The sequence below is a fragment of the Melanerpes formicivorus genome, unplaced genomic scaffold, assembly GCF_026170545.1.
Source record: "Melanerpes formicivorus ecotype bairdi unplaced genomic scaffold, bMelFor1.0.p_v2 SCAF_6, whole genome shotgun sequence".
Lineage (NCBI taxonomy): Eukaryota > Metazoa > Chordata > Aves > Piciformes > Picidae > Melanerpes > Melanerpes formicivorus.
The window spans coordinates 31,436,294-31,458,439 of record NW_027142358.1 but is presented as its reverse complement, the minus strand read 5'-3'; the positions used below and the strand labels follow the sequence as shown (position 1 = coordinate 31,458,439).

Genomic DNA, 22,146 nt, shown 5'->3' with positions numbered 1-22,146 from the left:
CAGAGAGATTGGCCATTGGGCTGTGCTGCCCAGGGAGGTGGTGGAGTCACCATCCCTGGAGGTGTTCAAATAAGGATAGGATGCGGCACCTGGAGCCATGGTTTAGTTGCCAGGAGGTGTTAGGTGATAGGTAATAGGTTGTACTGGATGATCTCTGAGGTCTTTTCCAACCTGGTTGACTCTGTGACTCTAAGCACTTCGATGTCCTCCTTCAACTGAGCAGCCCAGAACTGGACACAGTCCTCAAGGTGTGGCCTAAGCAGCGCCGAGTATAGGGGAGGAACGACTTCCCTGCCTCATGTGGCTGCTGTCCAACCCTTGGGAACCTGCCTTTCCTCCTGCTTTTCCCCTCCAGGTTAGGCATGGAGCACGATGGGCAGGGCAACCGCTGCGCCGACGAGACCAGCATGGGGAGCATCATGGCGCCGCTGGTGCAGGCTGCCTTCCACCGCTACCACTGGTCCCGCTGCAGCAAGCAGGAGCTCAACCGCTACCTCCAGTGAGTCAGCCCCAGCCAGCCTCAAGGCCTGCAGCCCCTGCAGGGAGAATCACAGCATCACACAGAAACACCCAGGTTGGAGCAGACCCTGGGGATCACCAAGCCCAGCCCAGAACCCTGCTCTGCAAGGCTCACCCCTAAACCATAGCCCCAAGCACCACATCCAAACCACCTCCAAACACCTCCAGGGTTGGGGACTCCACCACCTCCCTGGGCAGCACATTCCAGTGCCTGAGCACTCTTGATGTGGAAAAATTGTTCCTAATTGTTCCAGTCTGAACCTACCCAGTTGCAGTTTGAGGCCATTCCCTATTGTTCTGTCACAACCTGTGAGAGGAGACCAGCAGCAGCCTCCCCACAGTGGCTTTTCAGGTCATTGTAAACAGTGATGAGGTCTCCCCTCAGCCTACTCTATTTCACACTAACCATCCCCAGCTCCTTCAGTTGCTCCTCATCAGATTTATTCTCCAGGCCTTTCCTCAGCTTCTTCACAAAGTCACAGAAACACCCAGGTTGGAAGAGACCCTGGGGACTTGATGATCTCTGAGGTCTTTGTCAACCTGGTTAATTCTATTCCTGTCCTACCCTACCCTACCCTACCCTACCCTATCCTATCCTATCCTATCCTATCCTATCCTATCCTATCCTAATCACCCGTGAAAAGAGACCAGCACCAACCTCTTTATGAGGTCCCTTGAGGCAGCTGCAGAGAGCCAGGAGGTCTCCCCTCAGCCTCCTCTTTCACACTAATCATCCCCAGCTCCCCCAGCTTCCTTGCCCTTCCCAGCTTCCTTGCCCTCCTCTGCCCTGGCTCCAGCACCTTCACATCTCTCCTGTATTGAGGTGCCCCAAACTGAACACAGCACCCAAGATGTGGCCTCACCAGAGCTGAGCACAAGGAGGGACAGTTCCCTCCCTGCTCCTGCTGGCCACAGCATTTCTGATCCAAGCCAGGATGCCACTGGCTTTCTTGGCCACCTGGCCACACTGCTGGCTCCTATTCAGTTGCCTGTCAATTAGAACCCCCAGGTCCCTTTCTGCCACAAAAGAAACCAGTGCCCAGGTCTCTGTTCAGCTTGGAGAAGAGGAGGCTCTCTACAGCTACTTTGAAAGGAGGTTGTGTAGAGGTTGGTGCTGGTCTCTTCTCACAGTGATAGAAAAGAAGGAATGGCCTCAGACTATGAGTGGGTAGGTTCTGACTGGACATTAGGAAGACTTTTTCCACATCAGGAGTGCTCAGGCACTGGAATGTGCTGCTCAGGGAGGTGGTGGAGTCATCAATCCTGGATGTGTTTGGAGGTGGTTTGGATGTGGTGCTTGGGGCTATGGTTTAGGGGTGAGCCTTGCAGAGCAGGGTTCTGGGTTGGACTTGGTGATCCTGAGGGCCCTTTCCAAGCTGAATGTTTCTGTCATTCTGTGACTGGGAGGCCTCTTTTGGGCCAGAATAGCAAAGATAGCTCCACAGGAGGTTATTTTGCCCTTTTTCTTCTGCTGACAGCTTGGTTCCTTGCATGAGCCTCACTTGGTTTTGAGCTGTGGAGGCTGGAGGCAAATAGGAGCCTGATGAAAGCTGGAGATGTCAAGAGAGCAATAGTTTGCAGCTGCTCTCTGCTGCTGGAGCCCAGATCCAGATCTCAGATGCTTTTGTCATTTGCTTTGCTCCTCTGTGGGTTCCCCTTTAGGCCATGAAGGGTTTTGTGCTCCATCATGGTGTAGAAACATGCCAGGAGCTTTCTGTGCATCAGGGCCAGGAAGAGCAGCAGGAACACAGGTGGTGGTGGTGCCCACTAGCACCAAGGGGCTCTTTGGAGAGGACTCTGAGCAGTTGGTCCTTGCTGGAATGCTGTTTTCCAGTGCTGGGTAGTTGGCATCAGCCCCCAGGGTCATTTCAGTTTCTCCACAGCTGGACTTGGGGAGAAGACTGGAGGTGAGGGAAAGGTTGAAGGTGGGAAGAAGTCCTCTGTGTGTGACTCTGCTTTGCTTCTGCCCTACACCTGTGCAGCTCCTATGACTGCCTCTTGGATGACCCTTTTGAGCACCAGTGGCCTACCTTGCCAGAGCTGCCGGGCATCAACTACTCCATGGATGAGCAGTGCCGCTTCGACTTCGGCGTGGGCTACAAAACGTGCACAGCAGTGAGTATGGGGTGCAGGGCTGAGCTCTGGCCCCACCCTGCCACCCTCAGCCACCTGCTGTAGGGGCAAGGAGGGGTCCTGGAGCTCCCTGTCCCACCCCAGCGCCCCTCTCCTCCCCAGTTCCGCACCTTTGACCCCTGCAAGCAGCTGTGGTGCAGCCACCCAGACAACCCTTACTTCTGCAAGACCAAGAAGGGGCCACCACTGGATGGGACTGAGTGCTCTCCAGGCAAGGTAGGGGCTGGTCCTGCTTGCCCTCTCTGTGGGAGAGGACAGGGACACCCTTGAGGGCAGTGGGTGGTGGGTGCCTGGTCTTTTTGAGCTTGTGCTGATTTTCCCCAGTTTAGGCTCAGAGGAGGACTTTGCTTTATCTTCTGGTCTGCTGCAGAGAAACAGGGCTTGTTTGGTCACCTGGCAAAGGCAGGATTGCCCATCCAACCTCATGATGTCATCAGGCCTCAGGCTCTCTCAGCCTGTCTGTTAGCACAGAATGAAAGTGTGAATGTGTTGGAGGAGCTGCTGTCCAGGGTAGATTTCTGGGTGGTCCTTTGCTGGAGAGTGGCTGGTCATGAAGTATCCAACACCTACTCACCTGACACCCAGGGAGACCTGGACAGGCTGGAGAGCTGGGTGGAAGGATCTCAGGTAGTGATACAGGATCTCAGGTAGTGATAGGACTAGGGGGAATGGAATGAAGCTGGAGGTGGGGAGATTGAGGCTGGAGGTGAGGAGGAAGTTCTTCCCCATGAGAGTGGTGAAGCCCTGGAATGGGTTGTCCAGGGAGGTGGTCGAGGCCCCGTCCCTGGAGGTGTTTAAGCCCAGGCTGGCTGAGGCTCTGTCCAGCCTGATCTAATGTGGGGTGTCCCTGCCCATGGCAGGGGGGTTGGAACTAGCTGATCCTTGTGGTCCCTTCCAACCCTGAATGAAACTATGAAACTATGAAGGTAACCTCATGGAGTACAACAAGCTCAAGTGCAGGGCTCTGCACCTGGGGAGGAAGAGCTCCCTGCATCAGTAGAGCTTAGGGGCTGACCTGCTGGAAAGCAGCTCTGCAGAGAAGGACTTGGCAGTCCAGGTGGACAAGAAGTTCACCAGCAGCCAGCAATGTGCCATCATTTTGGTTGCCCATGGAGGTGGTAGAATCCTCATCCCTGGCAGCATTCCAGGTCAGGTTGTCTGGGGCTCTGTGCAACCTGCTCTAGTTGCAGGTGTCCCTGCTGACTGCAGGTGGGAGTGGATGACCTTCAGAAGTTCCTCCCAACCCAAAACATTCTGTGGTTCTAGGGAATGGTTCAGCTTGCTCATCTCCAAACTAGCCTGGAGTGCAGCCCTGCTGCTGCATGCTCAGGGACCATTCCTGGGCCTGCTGCCCACTGAGGGCCATAGAATCATGGAATTGTCAGGGCTGGAAGGGACCTCAAGGCTCAGCCAGCTCCAACCCCCCTGCCATGGGCAGGGACACCTCACACTCCAGCAGGTTGCTCACAGCCACATCCAGCCTGGCTGCAAACACCTCCAGGCAGGAGGCTTCCACCACCTCCCTGGGCAACCTGTGCCAGGCTTTCACCACCCTCCTGGGGAACAACTTCTTCCTCACATCCAATCTCAATCTACACATTTCCAGTTTTGCTCCATGCCCCCCCCCAGTCCTATCATTCCCTGACACCCTCAAAAGTCCCTCCCCAGCTTTCTTGCAGCCCCCTTCAGATCCTGGAAGGCCACAATGAGGTCTCCTGGGAGCCTTCTCTTCTCCAGACTGAACAGCCCCAACTCTCTCAGTCTGTCTCCATAGGAGAGGAGCTCCAGCCCTCTGCTCATCCTCGAGGGCATGCTGGAGAGCATCTTCCTCCTCTGCTTTGCACACCCTGAGCCATTTCTGCAGTGCCGGGGGTGCAGGAGGGCTTCTCTTTGCTTTGGAAGGGGCAGATGTGGAGCTCCTCTTTTCTCCGCCCTTCCCAAGTGCCAGGTTGTGCACACTGGCCACAGCAACCCCATGCAGTGCTACAGGCTGGGGGCAGAGTGGCTGAGAGCAGCCAGGCAGAGAGGGACCTGGGGGTACTGATTGACAGCAGCTGAATGTGAGCCAGCAGTGTGCCCAGGTGGCCAAGAAGGCCAATGGCATCCTGGCCTGCATCAGGAACAGTGTGGCCAGCAGGAGCAGGGAGGTCATTGTGCCCCTGTACACTGCACTGGCACTGGGGTTTGGAACACAAGCCCTATGAGGAGAGGCTGAGGGAGCTGGGGTTGCTTAGTCTGGAGAAGAGGAGACTCAGGGGTGACCTTATTGCTCTCTACAACTACCTGAAGGGAGGTTGCAGCCAGGTGGGGGTTGGTCTCTTCTCCCAGGCAGCCAGCACCAGAACAAGAGGACACAGTCTCAGGCTGCACCAGGGGAGGTTTAGACTGGAGGTTAGGAAGAAGTTCTACACAGAGAGAGTGATTGCCCATTGGAATGGGCTGCCTGGGGAGGTGGTGGAGTCACCATCACTGGAGGTGTTCAGGAGGAGACTTGATGGGGTGCTTGGTGCCATGGGTTAGCTGTTTGGGTGGGTTGGATTGGTTGATGGGTCGGACACGATGATCTTGAAGGTCCTTTCCAACCTGGTTTATTCTGTTCGATTCTATTCTATTCCAGTGGTGCTTCAAGGGTCACTGCATCTGGAAGACCTCAGAGCAGCCTTACAGCCAGGATGGCAGCTGGAGCTCCTGGTCCAAGTTTGGCTCGTGCTCCCGGACCTGTGGGGGCGGCGTGCGCTCGCGCAGCCGGAGCTGCGACCACCCACCGTAGGTTTGGCCTCCGTCCCCCTCCCTCCACCTGGGACAGCTGGAGTAGCTTCCTTTATCTTCACCTTGGGTGCTTGCTTGGTTGGTGGGAAGGGAGACCCCTGCTCCTGGATGAGCTGTGCTGTGTGTTTGGTTACTCTTGAACAGTGCCTCCTCTCCTTCCCAGCTCCCGCCCCCAGCTCCCCAGTTTCCCCCAACACATAACTGCCAGAGCAGCTCAGTTGGAAAGCAACTGGAGCTGTATTTACAAGCAAAACTACCATCTAAATTATGGGATGCAATGCATGTGTATGCAATGCACACCATGTACTTATATCTGCAATTTCTAAACAGCACAAGAACCCCCCTGAGCAAACCAGGGGGCTACCAATAGCTTCCCCCTCGCCCTGCTGCCTTCCCTCCCCACTGTGCACAGGGGACAAGAGAGAGAGCAGAGAGTTGCTGTTCGTTACTTAAGCACAACCAGAGCACCTTCAAGGCCAGCAAAGCCAGCAGAAGCCACAACTTAGTATCTGCTGGAGAGGGGAAGCCCAGAAGAGAGAAAGTTAGTCTGCAGATCTGCCTTGGATGTCTGTTCTCTGTCCACTGGCATTGTTTTGGGCCTTATCATCATTTCCCTTTGTCCCCTCCGATGGTAATTCATTGGCATTCTGCCACTTTCTGCTCCAAGACCTGTGGAAAAATATTTTCTAGGCCCAGCCTGAAACAAACCTGCCCCAACTCCTGATGCTCCTCTTTGCCTCTCCCTCTGTGCTTCCCAGCCCGGCGTACGGTGGCCGCCCCTGCCCGGGAGCCACCTACGAGCACCAAGTGTGCAACACCGAGGAGTGCCCGGGGCCCTTCCAGGACTTCCGTGCCCAGCAGTGCTCCAAGCGCAACTCCTACTACACCCACCAGAGCAGCAAGCACTCCTGGCTGCCCTATGAGCACCATGATGGTGAGCAGCTCCTCGCAGCAGCCAAATGACCTGCGGCTCACAGCAGGCCCTGCTGGTGGGGCTTGGGTGGAGGCTGTGCCGGCTGCGTGGGTGTTGGGCCGTGGACAGCTTCGGTGCTGGGGAGTCCAATAAGCTGGCATCACCTAGCCAGATGAGCCAGCACTGTGCCCAGGTGGCCAAGAAGGCCAGTGCAACCCCATGCAGTGCTACAGGCTGGGGTCAGAGTGGCTGGAGAGCAGCCAGGCAGAGAGGGACCTGGGGGTGCTGGTTGACAGTAAGTAGGCTGAACATGAGCCTGCAGTGTGCCCAGGCAGCCAAGAAGGCCAATGGCATCCTGGCCTGCATCAGGAACAGTGTGGCCAGCAGGAGCAGGGAGGTCATTGTGCCCCTGGACTCAGCACTGGTTAGACCACACCTTGAGTCCTGTGTCCAGTTCTGGGCCCCTCAGGTTAGGAAAGATGTTGAGCTGCTGGAAGGTGTCCAGAGAAGGGCAAGAAAGCTGGGGAGGGGTCTGGAGCACAGCCCTGTGAGGAGAGGCTGAGGGAGCTGGGGTTGCTTAGCCTGGAGAAGAGGAGGCTCAGGGCAGGCTTTATTGCTCTCTCCAACTCCCTGAAGGGAGGTTGTAGCCAGGTGGGGGTTGGTCTCTTCTCCCAGGCAAGCAGCACCAGAACAAGAGGACACAGTCTCAAGCTGTGCCAGGGGAGGTTTAGGCTGGAGGTGAGGAGAAATATCTACCTAGAGAGAGTCATTTGCCATTGGAATGTGCTGCCCATGGAGGTGGTGGAGTCCCCGTCCCTGGAGGTGTTCAAGAGGGGATTGGATGTGGCACTTGCAGCCATGGTTTAGTCAGTCATGAGGTGTTGGGTGATAGGTTGGACTCGATGATCTCTGAGGTCTCTTCCAACCTTATTGATTCTATGATTCAAGGGCTCCATCTCAGCTCCACCACCCCCTTGGGAAGCTCCCTCTGCATAAGCCAACCTGTGAGACCCTTTCATTTTGGGGTCTAATAGTTGTGTGCAGGGAGATTCATAGATTCACAGAATGGTTCAGGTTGGAGGGGGGTTGAACACCTGGAGGTGTTCAAGAGGGGATTGGATGTGGCACTTGGTGCCATGGTTTAGTAGCCATGAATTGTTGGGTGACAGGTTGGACTTGATGACCTTTGAGGTCTTTTGCAGCCTTACTGACTGCATGATTCCTGGGCAGCAGAAGGGACGTGGCGCGGCGAGGCGCACCAGTCGCCTGGCCCTGGGGAATCTGGCTGCAAGCTGAGATGGCTTTCTGCCTTCAGTCACCTGGGTGCACTCCCATAACTCTTTTGTGTGTGTTGGTTTGGTTTTGCCCCCCCTTTTTGTTTTGCTGTAGATGCTCAGAAGTGTGAGCTGATCTGCCAGTCCGAGGGGACAGGGGCCGTGGTCTTCATGAATCAGGTTGTCCACGATGGTACTCGCTGCAGCTACCGAGACCCCTACAGCGTCTGCGTGCGGGGAGAGTGTGTGGTGAGGAGCTGCTGCACAGCTGTCCCTCTCCTCTGCCTGTCCAGAAGAGAAGAGAGCTTCTTCAGCCCTCTGCTGCCCTTTCAGAGCTTAGAGGGTGCTAGAAGAAAGACTGGGGCAATCTTCTGAGCAGGAGAAGGGGTGGTGGTTTGAAGTTAAAAGAGGGAGATTCAAACTGGAGAGAAGGGTGAAACGTTGGACACTGAAGGTGGTGAGACCCTGACTCAGAGAGGTGGTAGATGCCCCATCCCTGGAACCATTCCAGGTCAGGTTGTATGGACCTTTGAGCAAGCTGCTCTGGTTGCAGCTCTCCCTGCTGACTGCAGGTGGGGTGGACTGGATGATGAGGATGATCAGAGGGCTGGAGCACCACTCCTATGAGGACAGACTGAAGGAGTTGGGGCTGTACAGTCTGCAGAAGAGAAGGCTCTGAGGTGACCTCATTGTGGCCTTCCAGTATCTGAAGGGGGCTACAGGAAGGCTGGGGAGGGACTGCTCAGGATCTCAGGGAGTGATAGGACTAGGGGGAATGGAATGAAGCTGGAGGTGGGGAGATTCAGGCTGGAGGTGAGGAGGAAGTTCTTCCCCATGAGAGTGGTGAAGCCCTGGAATGGGTTGTCCAGGGAGGTGGTTGGGGCCCTATCCCTGGAGGTGTTTAAGCCCAGGCTGGCTGAGGCTGTGGCCAGGCTGATCTAGTGTGGGGTGTCCCTGCCCATGGCAGGGGGGTTGGAACTAGCTGATCCTTGTGGTCCCTTCCAACCCTGACTGATACTATGATACTATGATACCTTCAAAGGTCCCTTCCAACCCGAACCATTCTGTGATGCTCTCGACCCACTGCCCCTTGGGGATGCATGGTACAGCCTGGGTGTAGCAGGGGGTCCTGGGGGATGGTGGGCTGATGGGCTGGGCTGCAGGGCTGTAACCCCCTGCTTGTCTTTTCTTCCCATGGGTGACAGCATGTGGGCTGTGACAAGGAGGTTGGCTCCCTGAAGCAGGATGACAAATGTGGGGTCTGTGGGGGGGACAACTCCCACTGCCGGACGGTGAAGGGCACGCTGGCCAAGACCCCCAAGCAGCCAGGTGAGTGAGCTTGGGTGGCTTTGGTCAGGGTCATCTGGAGGAGGGCCACAGAAATGGTAAGAGGGCTGGAGCACCTCTGCTGTGAGGCCAGGCTGAGAGAGGTGGGGTTGTTCGGGCTGCAGAACAGAAGGCTCTGGGGAGACCTTCTGGTGGCCTTTCAGGACTTGGAGGAGCTGATCAGAAAGCTGGGGACAGACTTTTGAGTGAGGCCTGTTGTGACAGGAAAAGGGCTGATGGTTTGAGATTCAGACTGGAGAGAAGGAAGAGATATTTGACTCTCAAGGTGGTGAAACACTGGCTCAGGTTGCCCAGAGAGGTGGTAGAAGCCCCATCCCTGGAACCATTCCAGGTCAGGTTGTTTGGAGCTGTGAGCAACCTGCTCTAGTTGTAGATGTCCCCTGCTGGTTGCAGGGGGGTTGGACTAGGTGACCTTTAAAAGTCCTTTCCAACCCAAACCAGTCTGTGATTGTGTGATTTATATACATGTCCAGTTGGAGCAAACCCACTCTTTCTCTTCCCTCCATCCTTCCTCCTTGCCTTTCAGCAGGTGTTTTGAAGATGTTTGAGATTCCAGCTGGGGCAAGGCACCTTCAGATAGAAGAAATAGAGCCAGCACCCCACAGCATTGGTGTGTACACCATAGTTCACCTCTCCCTTCACCTCCTGCCTCTATCTCAGCCCTATACTGACAAATCCCCACCCCAAGGGTCTCCTTGCTTGGGTCATCCCAGTCCTCCAAAGAGAAGTGACACTGAAATACTTCCTTTCTCCTCCAGCTGTGAAGAATCAAGCCACAGGTAACTTCATCCTTAATGGCAAGGGCAGAGAAGCCAAAAGCCAAGTGTTCATTGAGATGGGCTTGGAGTGGGAATACACAGTTGAACATGGCAAGGAGAGCCTGAAAACCAGTGGTCCTCTGCATGAGGCCGTCAGTGTTTTGGTAAGCCTGGCTGACTTGTCCTCTGGGCACGTTGGGGCAACCATTACCCAGTGGTACAGGGAGGGAAGGTGGTCTGAGGCAGCATGGAGGAGGTGATGGAAGGACTTTGGTAGACAAAGGATGTAGGGGAGTTAGGGCCTGGGTTCCCAGGGAAGGGAAGGGCAGGTCAGTGCTCCTCTCCGTCCCCACGGCTAGTGCCGGCTTTGGGTGTAGAGTGTGGTCCTGCAGGATTGTCCAAAGGCTGGGGTTGGGATGTTTGGGCAGCAGGCTTCTCTCCAGCTGCAGAGGTATGTTCCCAAAGGGTAGACTCTGTGTTCAGAGCCCACCTGATCATGTTGGAGGTAGTAATGGGGTTGGTGTCTCCTACTCTCCTCTGTACCTTACCATGTGGTCACTGTTTTCTTCTTTTTGCTTTGATGGCCTCCCCTTCCCTTTCCCGTGGCATCACTCCTTTTTCTCCTTCCCTGCCTCCAACTCTTCTCTCTTTTTTGACCCCTGCAGGTCATCCCTCAGGAGGAGGAGGTGAGGAGCAGCCTGATGTACAGGTACATCATCCATGAAGACCTGCTGCCCATGATAGGGAACAACAACATCCTGCTTGAGGAGATGGATTCTTACGAGTGGGCCCTCAAGAGCTGGTCTCAGTGCTCCAAGGCCTGTGGAGGAGGTAGCTTCCCCTTTCTAAAGCCTGCAGCATGTGTTTGGGATTGTCCTTGGGCATATTAGAATCATGGAGTTGTTTGGGTTGGAAGAGACCACCTTCAGCCTGCTGTTGTCCAGCACCCCCAGGCCAGAGAATCACCAAATGGCTTAGGTTGGAAAGGACCTCAGAGATCATCTACTCCAACCTCCCCACCATGGGCAGGGATACCTCTCAGCTAGACTCAGCTGTTCAAGCCCTCATCCAACCTGGCCTTGATCACCCCCAGGGAGGAGGCATCCACAACCTCCCTGGGCAACTTGCTCCATCTTGCTAAGATCCAGCCTGACCCCACTCTCCCTCAGCTTCAAACCATTCTCCCTTGTCCTGTCTCTAGACACCCTTGTGAAAAGTCCCACTCCAGCCTTCCTGTAGGCTCCCTTCAGGTATTGGAATGCAGCTCTAAGGTCCCCCTGGAGTCTTCTCTTCTTCAGGCTGCACAACCCCAGCTCCCTCAGCCTGTCCTCATAGCAGAGGTCCTTTGCCACTGGACAGTTTCCACACACTCTGCCCCAAGCCTTGGAGTGCTCATGGGGTTGTTGTGACCCAAGTGCAGGACTCAGCACTTGGCCAGCGTGACAGAACAGAGGAGCAGGCTGCCCAGGGGGGATGTGGAGTCTCCCTCTCTGGAGATATTCAAAACCCACCTGGATGCATTCCTGTGTGATCTGCTCTAGGTGATCCTGCTCTGGCAGGGGGGTTGGCCTGGAGGAGCTTCTGAGGTCTCTTCCAGCCCCTAACGTTCTGTGATTCTGTGATCTCATACAATTGGCCTCTTCAAGCCTGGCTGAAGCACTGCTTAGTCCCCCTGTGTGGTGACATCCCAGAGGACACATCCCAGCAGGGACCATAGAATCATAGAATTGTTAGGGTTGGAAGAGACCTCAAGGCTCAGCCAGTTCCAACCCCCCTGCCATGCCCAGGGACACCTCACACTGCAGCAGGTTGCTCACAGCCACATCCAGCCTGGCTGCAAACACCTCCAGGCAGGAGGCTTCCACCACCTCCCTGGGCAGCCTGTGCCAGGCTCTCACCACCCTCATGGGGAACAACTTCTTCCTAACATCCAATCTCAATCTACCCATTTGTAGTTTTGCTCTATCCCCCCCAAGTTCTATCATTCCCTGACACCCTCAAAAGTCCCTCCCCAGCTTTCTTGTAGCCCTCTGCAGATCCTGGAAGGCCACAATAAGTCTCCTCAGAGTCTTCTCCTCTCCAGACTGAACAGCCCCAACTCTCTCAGTCTGTCTCCATAGCAGAGCAGCTCCAGCCCTCTGCTCATCCTCGTGCCCCTTCTCTGGACATGTTCCAATACTTCCAGATCCTTCTTGTATTAGGTGCTCCAGAACTGGACACAGTACTCCAGGTGGGGGTTGATCAGAGTGGAGTAAAGGGGGAGAATCACCTCCCTCGACCTTCTGGCCACAGTTCTTTTGCTGCTGGTTGGCTCTCTGGGCTGCAAGTGCTCACTGCTGGCTCCTGTTGAGCTTCTCATCCCCCAGCACCCTCCAGGCCTTTTCTTCAGGGCTGCAGAGGAGGGAGCAGACTGGGAGGAGGTGGAGGAAGGGGGTCAGGGAGAAGGCAGCTGGTGGGATCTGTGCACCCATTGCCTGCCCCCTCCCCAGGCATCCAGTACACCAAGTACGGCTGCCGGCGGAGGAGCGACAGCCGCATGGTGCACAGGAACTTCTGCGACCACAGCAAGAAGCCGAAGCCCATCCGGCGCCGCTGCAACCCCCAGGAGTGCTCCCAGCCCATGTGAGTCCTCCTCGGCCGGCCCCCGGCGCTCCCATCCCCTCCCTGCCCTTACCCTGGGGCTGCTTCCCGGCCTGGGGGGCACCGTCCCCACGTCCCCACCTGACGCTGCCTTCCCCGCCTCCGGCAGGTGGGTGGCGGAGGAGTGGGGCTCCTGCAGCAGGTCCTGCGGCAAGCTGGGGGTGCAGGCGCGGGCGGTGCAGTGCGTGCAGCGCCTGCAGGACGGCACCAACCGCACCCTGCACACCAAGAACTGCCCTGGGCAGCGGCCCGAGGCCCGGCGGCCCTGCGCCCGCGCCCCCTGCCCCGCGCAGTGGAGGACCGGCGCCTGGTCGGAGGTGAGCTGGCGGCGGGGGGGAATCTGCTTGGCTGTGGGGTGGTGGTGGTGGGGCTGCAAAAGAGGGGTGTGAGGGCCAGGAGGGTGTGGCCTCGTGGAGGTAAGGGGGTGAGAGTTGCTGATGTCTTCCCTGAGGTTTGTGGGGGAAGGCAAAATTAGGCAGGGGGTAGAATGATAGAATGGTCCAGGCAGGGTGGGGCCTCCAAAGGTCATCCAGTCTGACCCCCCCTACAGTCAGCAGGACATCCCCAACTAGAGCTCCAAAGGTCATCCAGTCTGACCCCCCACAGTCAGCAGGACATCCCCAACTAGGGCTCCAGAGGTCATGCAGTCTGACCCCCCACAGTCAGCAGGACATCCCCAACTAGAGCTCCAAAGGTCATCCAGTCTGAACCCCCCCACAGTCAGCAGGACATCCCCAACTAGAGCTCCAAAGGTCATCCAGTCTGACCCCCCACAGTCAGCAGGACATCCCCAACTAGAGCTCCAAAGATCATCCAGTCTGAACCCCCCCACAGTCAGCAGGACATCCCCAACCAGACCTCCAGAGGTCATCCAGTCTGAACCCCCACAGTCAGCAGGGACAGCCCCAACTAGGGCTCCAGAGGTCATGCAGTCTAACCTCCCCACAGTCAGCGGGACATCCCCAGCCAGACCTCCAAAGGTCATCCACTCTGACCCCTCCACAGTCAGCAGGACATCCCCAACCAGACCTCCAAAGGTCATCCAGTCCAACCCCCCACAGTCAGCAGGGACAGCCCCAGCTAGGGCTCTGAAGGTCATCCAGTCCGACCCCCCACAGTCAGCAGGGACAGCCCCAACCAGACCTCCAGAGGTCATCCAGTCCGACCCCCCACAGTCAGCAGGGGCATCCCCAATCAGACCTCCAGAGGTCATCCAGTCCGACCCCCCACAGTCAGCAGGGACAGCCCCAACCAGACCTCCAGAGGTCATCCAGTCTGACCCCCCACAGTCAGCAGGGACAGCCCCAGCTAGACCTCCAGAGGTCATCCAGTCCGACCCCCCACAGTCAGCAGGGACAGCCCCAGCTAGGCACTGAAAAGGATTGGTTGGGTTGGAAAAGACCTCTGAGATCATCAGGTCAGGAGATTAACTCAGCACTGCCAGGTCACCACTGCACCATGGCCCTCAGCACCACATCTACACTGCTCCTAAATCCCTGCAAGGATGTGGACTGTGCCACCATCCTGGGCAGCCTGGTTCAGCATTTGACAACCCTTTTAGAGAAGATGTTGTTCCTAATGTCCAACTTAAACTTACCCTAGTGGGACTTGAGGCCATTTCCTCTTGTGCCATCACTTGTTACCTGGGAGAAGAGACCAACCCCCAGCTCACTCCAGCCTCCCTTGAGGGAGCTGTAGAGAACAACGAGGTCTGCCCTCAGCCTCCTCTACACCAGATTAAACAGCCTCAGTTCCCACAGCTGCTCCTCACCAGCCCCCTTCTCCAGACCCTTCTCCAGCTTTGTTGCCCTTCCCTGGGCCTTCTCCAGCACCTCAATGTCACTCCTGTAGCAGGGGGCCCAAAACTGAAGGCAGTCCTCCAGCTGCACCCCAGTGACGAGCAGGATGGGTTTGCTGGGGAGCGAAAGCTTTCATTAGAGCCAAGATCCACCCGAGGAGTCCTCACCTGCAACTCCCCATTGCTGGGGGTGGCTGTTGGGAGGGGCCAGCTGCCCCCACCGCACCCCTAAGTGTCTGTCTGTCTGCTTGCCTGCCTGCCTGTCTGTCTGCAGTGCTCGGCCAGCTGCGGGGAGGGCGTCCAGCAGCGGCAGGTTGTGTGCAAGGGCAGCGAGAGCGGCGGGCGCTGCGAGGGCGACAAGCCGGAGGCCGTGCAGGGCTGCCGCCTGGCCCTGTGTCCAGGTGAGAGGATGAGGAGGGGACACTGGGGGGGTGGCAGGCACGTGCCAACGGGGGACTGACCTTCATGCATTCACAGAATCACAGCAACATTCAGCTTGGAAAAGGCCCTGGGGATCACCAAGCCCAACCCAGAGCCCTGCTCTGCAAGGCTCACCCCTAAACCATAGCCCCAAGCACCACATCCAAACCACCCCCAAACACATCCAGGGTTGGGGACTCCACCACCTCCCTGGGCAGCACATTCCAATGCCTGAGCACTCTTGTTGTGGAAAAATTCTTCCTAGTGTCCAATCTGAACCTACCCAGTTGCAGCTTGAGGCCATTCCCTCTTGTTCTGTCACTAATTCCCTGTGAGAAGAGACCAGCAGCAGCCTCTCCACAACCTCCTTTCACTAGCTGCAGAGAGCCAGGAGGTCTCCTCTCAGCCTCCTCTTTTTCACACTAACCATCCTCAGCTCCTTCAGTTGCTCCTCATCAGATTTATTCTCCAGGCCCATCACAGCTTCCTTGCCCTCCTCTGCCCTGGCTCCAGCACCTCCACATCTCTCTTGTATTGAGGAGCCCCAGACTGGACACAACACTTGAGGTGTGGCCTCACCAGAGCTGAGCACAAGGGGACAATCCCCTCCCTGCTCCTGCTGGCCACAGCATTTCTGATCCAAGCCAGGATGCCATTGGCTTTCTTGGCCACCTGGGCACACTGCTGGCTCCTATTCAGCTGCTTGTCCATTAGAGCCCCCAGGTCCCTTTCTGCCAGCAGCTCTCCAGCCACACTGCCCCAAGCCTGGAGCGTTGCTTGGGGTTGTTGTGACCCAAGTGCAGGACCTCACTGCAGCCTTGTTGAAGCTCATTCCATTAACACTGACCATGGATCCAATCCATCCAAGCCCCTTTGTAGAGCCTCCCTACCCTCATGAAGAGCAACACTCCCCAGCTCCCTCAGTCATTCCTCATAAGATTTATTCCTCCAGCCCATCCCTGCTTCAGGGGAGTGCTAGCAAAGAAGGTTGGGGTGAACATCCCTGCTGCTGCTGGCAGAGAAAGGGTTAAGCAGCCCAAAGTTGTCACCTTTCTCTTCTTGGCCCTGCTGTTTTCTGGGAGTCTGAGGATGCAAACTGCTGAGGGGCCGCCCTGGACTTCAGCTTGGGTGGCTTGAGTGCTGGCTCACCTGGGTGCCCTCCCTGGGATTTTGCTTTTCAGGAGATCCCTTAAAACAGCAAAAAATACCCCCCCCCTCCCAAGCCCCTCCTGTGGGGTTTGCTGTGCCCCCCACTTCCCCTGGCAGCTCAGCATCCTGCTCTTCTCTCCACAGGGAAGCTCTCTGGCATCCCCACCAGCGCTGACTCCCATGACCACAGCACATCCAAAGGGCAGCAGGTGCCCCAGGAGGGAGCCCCAAACCCTGTCAGCAAGATCTCCTCCAGTAAGTGTCCCTGCTCGGGTAAGGAGCTTGTGCGAGCTGCTGCTGGGCTGGGAGGAAGGACAGCCATGCAGCAGCGGCTCTGGCGGGGCTCGACCCTCCGCTGCTGCGTGCTGGACGGCTCTGCCTGCAAGCTCTGCCTCTCGGCTGCCATCTCCTGGAGCCCGGGATCCTGCAGTTCCCCCTGCCGGGGGCTGGCCGCTGTCTTGCACTCCCTTTGCCTCTCACCTTTTATGCCCTCCTCCCTTTTCTCTGGAACTTCCCTCAGCCTCCCGTGTTTACCCAAGCCAGGGAGATGGCTTCTGGCTTTGGCTCCTGGCAGAGAGCACTGGAGCCAGGTGCACCATGGCTGGATTTAAGATGCTGCTTTGGAGCACCTTGCTGGTTTGGTTTTCTTTTCAGTCCCATGCACAGAAACCTGCAGCTTCATTTTTCAGCTCCCTCACCACCTCTTCCTGCACAGGCACTGCCAAAGGGGGCACAGAGCAATGGGATGGATCACAGAACAGTTTGGATTAGAAGGGACCTCTAAAGGTCATCCAGTCCAACCCCCCTGCAGTCAGCAGGAGAGACCTTATTGCTGTCTGCAACTCCCTGAAGGGAGGTTGTAGCCAGGTGGGGGTTGGTCTCTTCTCCCAGGCAAGCAGCACCAGAACAAGAGGACACAGTCTCAAGCTGTGCCAGGGGAGGTTTAGGCTGGAGGTTAGGAAGAAGTTCTTCCCAGAAAGAGAGATTGGCCCTTGGGATGTGCTGCCCAGGGAGGTGGTGGAGTCACCATCCCTGGAGGTGTTTAGGCAGAGCCTGGATGGGGTGCTTGGTGCCATGGTTTAGTTGATTAGATGGTGTTGGGTGATAGATTGGACTTGATGAGGTCTTTTCCAACCTGGTCCTACTCTACTCTACTCTATTCCATTCCATTCCATCCCATCTGCAACTAGAGCAGGTTGCTCACAGCCCCAGACAACCTCCCCTGGAATGGTTCCAATGATGAGGCATCTACCACCTCTCTGGGCAACCTGGGCCAGGGTCTCACCACCCTCACTGTCAAAAGTGTCTTCCCTCTCTCTAGCCTAAGTCTACCCTCCTTAAGTTCAAACCATCACCCCTTGTCCTGTCACAATAGGTTCAGAAGTCTGTCCCCAGCTTTCTCAGAGGACCACTTTAAGTTCTGGAGGGCAGTGAGGGAAGGTTGCCCTTGGGACCACCAGAAAGGTGCAAGGGTGGGAGCCTAATGCTTTGAATCACTGAGGCTGGAAAAGACCTTCAAGATCACTGAGTCCAACCCAGTACCCTGCTCTACTAAGTCCACTGCTAAGCCCTATTCCCCAGGCACCACATCAACATGGCTGTTAAACACCTCCAGGGATGGTGACTCCACCACCTTCCTGGGCCTGACAACCCTTTCATGAAGCCTTTTCTGCCTGCTGTCCGACCTCAGCCTCCCCTGCTGCAGCCTGAGGCCATTTCCTCTCCTTCTATCGCTTGTTATGTTGGAGAGGAGGCCAACCCCCACCCGGCTCCAGCCTCCTTTCAGGGAGGTGTAGAGAGCCAGAAGGTCTGCCCTCAGCCTCCTTTCCTTCAGACTAAGCAGCTCCCTGTCCTGCAGCCACTCCTCACCAGCCCTGTTCTGCACACAGCTTCCTCTCTCCTCTCTGGAGCTGCTCCCTCACCTCGCTGCCCTCCTTGCTTTGAAAGGTCTTTGCCTTCCGTGCTTGCTGACGCTGCTCTGCCCTTCTTCCAGGGGAGCCTTGCCTGGGGGACAAGTCCATCTTCTGCCAGATGGAGGTCCTGGCTCGCTACTGCTCCATCCCTGGCTACAACAAGCTGTGCTGCGAGTCCTGCGGCAGGAAAGCCTCCTCTGGCACCGGCTCGCCCCCCGCCGCGGGCCCCACCGCTGCGCCGCCCACCCACCGGCCCAGCCCCACCCTGCCCCTCTCCCCTGGCCCCTCCGTCCCTGCCCGGGCCCCCCCTGGGGACCCCAGCCCAGCGCCCGGGGCCGGAGGGCTCCCTGACTCCAGTGCTTTCCCCAGGGGGCTGCCAGCCCCCAGCGAGCCGGCCAGGGGCCAAGCCTCCAGGTAACCTGCTGGGGACCACCTCGCTAGGGGGCAGGGGAAGCCTTTCACCTCCTTCCCTCTCCTCCTCCTCCTCCTCCTCCCTTGCTCTTCCCTCTCCTCCCCCCTTCCAGTGGTGTTTTTCCCAGGGGGCACTGCCAGGTCTGGCTCCTCCAGAACCTGACCTCTTTTTCCTCACCTTGACCCCCTACCCTCCCAGCTGTGGGATGGTTGGTTTCTTGGGGGGGTTCTTCTGACAGCATCACAGGAGGGGGAAGAAAAGGTGGAAAGCAGCAAAAAACCCAGCAGCAGCTTGGCTGAAGGTAGATGAGCTGCTTCCTCCCAAGGTGCTACAAGGATTTGGGAGGGGGAGGCCTTCATGTTGCTGTTCCCTTCCCCCCAGCCCCCAGGCAGCAGCACCAGATGTGCTGGAGAGGAGATTCTTGCCTCAGTGGTCCAGCCCTGGAACTTGGTGGTAGCTGTGGGAGGTTGGTGGGGGCCTGAGCAAGGACAGTGAACTGGAGGGAGGTGGTGAGGTGGATGTGGTGGCCTCAAAGGTCTCTGCCAACCTCAGCAGTTCTGTGATTCTATGAAGTTTCTTTATAAAGGTGTTGGGGGGTGGGGAAGGGGGGAGGGGGAGGGCAAATGTGGAGGAACACCCAAACTGCTGCCCTGGGCTTGTCCCTGTGGGGTGGAGAGCTTGGGAAGTGTGTCTGGGGGTAAGCTGGAGCGTGAAGACGTGGGCCAGCTTCTGCCCTGTGTTGTGGGATGGGCAGGACATGGTCCAGGCAACTCTGCCAAGAGCAATGAGAGCAAAGTCAAAGACCCAAACCACACCTTGACCCCACCTCTCACCTGGTGGGGGCTTCTGAGCCACCAGCCTGGAGCTGATGCTCATCCCCAGCCCCTCCAGCCTCACCCCTGTGCCCTCATACCTGGTGCCTGTGGGCCACCAGCACCTCTTGGAGGCAGGTGGGGACGACTGGGAAGCTGGGAGTGGGTTTTAGGGGCAGTTGCAGAGGAAGGAGAGAGGGAGGGAGGTGATGAACAGCGTTGAGTAATTCTTGTGCCAAGTACTAAACCTATGCACAGCACTTTAGGAGCCTGGGGCTGCCTGTGGCTTGCTTAGTGTCCAGGCACAGGGTCTGCCTGGAGGAATCAGAGCCCTCAAAGTGGGGTCAGGCAGCCTGCCATGTCCCCCCAAGGAGTGTCCCTGTGGGGGGCTGACATCATTTTGGTGCCTGGGGGTGGAGGGTGCAGCCTCCCAGCTGGACATGTTCAGCACCCCCAGGGGTGGTCCAGGGCCTTCCATGGGGGGTGAGTGCTGGCAGGGAGGCAGTGCTGGGATGGAGAGGTGGGGTCTGAGGAAGGCAAGCTTGGCAGGTGGACCAGTTTGGCATTGCAACACAGGACCTCTTGGGCACGTGGGCATGGTGTGGGTGCAGCTGCTGGCCCTGCTCCCTTGGCCATCTGATGAGCAGGGTGAGGACATCTCTAGGGACAGCCCTGGGGCTCGCTGCTGAGGCCACCAAAGGTACTTGGCACACCCTGGGGGGGGTTTAGGGCACAGTGCTGTTCAAGCCTGGTGCTTGCAGTGCCACTGGTGCCAGGGCAGAACACTGCACTGATGCAGCTGCAAGAAACTTGAGGCTGTGGCATCTTGAAGGAGCTGATGTCAGTGTGTTGGTTGTCCTCAGCCTTTGCTGGGCTGGAGTGGACTGCAGCAGGGGGGAGGCTGAGCTTTAATTGCATGATGGAGTCTCCTTCTCTGGAGAGATTCCAAACCCACCTGGATGTGACCCTGCTTCAGCAGGTGGCTTGGACCAGGTGGGCTCCAGAGGTCTCCCTCCCAGCCCCTGCCACTCTCTGAGCAGGCAGATGGAGAGATGCCTCCAAACCTCTGCGGTGCGAGGCGTGCAGGCGTGGGTGCCCACGGCATCCCTGGCATGCTGTGGGTGCACCAAGGTGGCATTCAATCCCCCAGCCCCCCACCCCCCAGGTTGCTGACTCCCCCTCCCTGCCCCTGTCCTGCCCAGCCCCCAGTGCTGCCCTCCACCAGAGTGCCAGCATTTATTTCTTGTGCCAAAGAGAACGCTTGGGTTGCTCTGCCAAGGAGCGAGCGGTGCTGAGGGCTGTGGTTTGGTGGCAGCAGCCTGGCAGCTGTGCTGGGATGGTGAGCTCTAGGTGAGTGCTTGCACTTGATGACCCCAAAGGTCTCCTCCAGCCTCAACAGATACTGTGATCTCTCCTTGCCAGGCTGTGGCCACAGCCCTCTCCTGCTGCTGGGCCGGCCCTGGGGCTGGCTGGGGGCAGGGTTTGAGCTTTTCCTCCTTGCCCTGTAGCCTTGGAGGCATTGAATCAAAACCAAAAGCACCTCCCCACCTCAAGAAGGGGCTTGGATGTCTCCAGGGTGCAGCCTTAGGTGCTTGTGTGCTCAGCCCTTCCTCCCAAGCCCTTGGGTGCTGCCCTGGGCATGAGTGCTTGATTGCAGTAGGGATGTTTGCAGTGGTTCCTCGCTAGACCTCACGGGAGAGCTGTGCCTCCCCTTGCACCCCCACCCCGGCCAGCATCCTCAGGGGGTGTGCTGGGGGTGGGTTGGGGGGCAAGGGGGCTGCATTGCAGGTGCTAACCCTCACTCCCAGCCAGGAGAAGGGGGTGAGATATCCAGCAGGGTGCCAGCCATCAACCCCCTCCCTCTGCCCTCTGCCACGGGTGGGTGACACTGCAGGGTTTGGCACTTGGCATTCCACGGCCCAGCTCCCAGCAGGGCTTTGCTCCAGTCTCCAGCAGGAGGAGGAGGAGGAGGAGGAGGAGGAGGGGGGTGTCTTAAATCCCCCTCCCCACCCACATCCTGCTCCTCCTCCTCCTCCTCCTGAGGGGGAAGTGGGGTGCAACTGGATGCCCCCAAGGCATTCCTGTGCTGGAACCTTGTGCCCAGTGTGACCTTGATGTATAAAGTTTTGTACATAGCAGATTCAGAGCTTTTTAACTTTTAATATTTATTAATTTGGGTTGGGTTCTCTTGGGGAATTTTTTCCCTCTTTGTTTTTTTTTAGTTATTTTTCTCCCCCCCCCCCCTTTATTTGATTTTATTTTACTTTATTGGATTTTATTTGACTTTATTGGATTTTATTTGACTTTATTTGATGATTTGATTTCCTTTTATGATTTGAGTTGATTTTTAGGCTTTGATTTTCTCCTCCTCTTTTGTTTTTGGAACTCTTAACATAATGTAAAGAAAAAAACAACCAAACCAAACCAAAATAAATACAAATCAATCCCCATCAAAAAATCTCTTCCCTATTAATTGGGCTGGCTCTGAGGGAGGGCTGCTGAGGGGTAAGGGAAAGGAGGAGCTGGGACCTGTGGTGTAAGGGGTGGAGAGGGAGGTCACACAGTCAGCCACCATCCTCCTCTTCTCTTTCAACCCAGCCTGGTTGGAGATGGTTTTTGTGTGTCCCCCCCCACACTTTGCAGAGGGACCTTTGCCAGGCTGGACAGATGGGCAGGAGATTGAACACATCCAAGTGCCAGGGGCTGCACTTTGGCCACAGCAACCCCAGGCAGTGCTACAGGCTGGGGGCAGAGTGGCTGAGAGCAGCCAGGCAGAGAGGGACCTGACAGCCACTTAAACATGAGGCAGCAGTGTGCCCAGGTGGCCAAGAAGGCCAAGGGCATCCTGGCCTGCACCAGGAACAGTGTGGCCAGCAGGAGCAGGGAGGTCATTGTGCCCCTGGACTCAGCACTGCTTAGGCCACACCTTGAGTCCTGTGTCCAGTTCTGGGCCCCTCAGGTTAGGAAAGATGTTGAGGTGCTGGAAGGTGTCCAGAGAAGGGCAAGAAAGCTGGGGAGGGGTCTGGAGCACAGCCCTGTGAGGAGAGGCTGAGGGAGCTGGGGTTGCTTAGCCTGGAGAAGAGGAGGCTCAGGGGAGACCTTCTTGCTCTCTGCAACTCCCTGCAGGGAGGTTGTAGCCAGGTGGGGGTTGGTCTCTTCTCCCAGGCAAGCAGCAGCAGAACAAGAGGACACAGTCTCAAGCTGTGCCAGGGGAGGTTTTGGCTGGATGTTAGGAAGAAGTTCTTCATAGAAAGAGAGATTGGCCATTGGGATGTGCTGCCCAGGTGGA

General features: G+C 57.1%; 1 protein-coding gene across 4 annotated transcripts in view; it reads left to right on the top strand.

Moving 5' to 3' along the window:
• Positions 1–18,628, top strand: part of ADAMTS14 (ADAM metallopeptidase with thrombospondin type 1 motif 14) — a 61,746-nt gene extending 43,118 nt beyond the window's left edge. For 2 of the 4 annotated variants that reach the window (XM_068140331.1, XM_068140329.1), the window contains exons 8-22: positions 356–499; positions 2,502–2,634; positions 2,755–2,868; positions 5,270–5,418; positions 6,180–6,355; positions 7,724–7,857; positions 8,814–8,937; positions 9,485–9,565; positions 9,714–9,877; positions 10,379–10,544; positions 12,203–12,335; positions 12,463–12,670; positions 14,426–14,552; positions 15,865–15,975; positions 17,714–18,628. In XM_068140331.1, coding sequence (XP_067996432.1) covers positions 356–499; positions 2,502–2,634; positions 2,755–2,868; positions 5,270–5,418; positions 6,180–6,355; positions 7,724–7,857; positions 8,814–8,937; positions 9,485–9,565; positions 9,714–9,877; positions 10,379–10,544; positions 12,203–12,335; positions 12,463–12,670; positions 14,426–14,552; positions 15,865–15,975; positions 17,714–18,051 — 2,302 coding nt within the window. In that variant the 3' untranslated portion in view covers positions 18,052–18,628. Of the gene's footprint in view, positions 1–355; positions 500–2,501; positions 2,635–2,754; positions 2,869–5,269; positions 5,419–6,179; positions 6,356–7,723; positions 7,858–8,813; positions 8,938–9,481; positions 9,566–9,713; positions 9,878–10,378; positions 10,545–12,202; positions 12,336–12,462; positions 12,671–14,425; positions 14,553–15,864; positions 15,976–17,713 lie in introns of all 4 variants that reach the window. The other 2 variants (XM_068140330.1, XM_068140328.1) reach the window with 1 other exon arrangement.
• Positions 18,629–22,146: the final 3,518 nt, after the last annotated feature.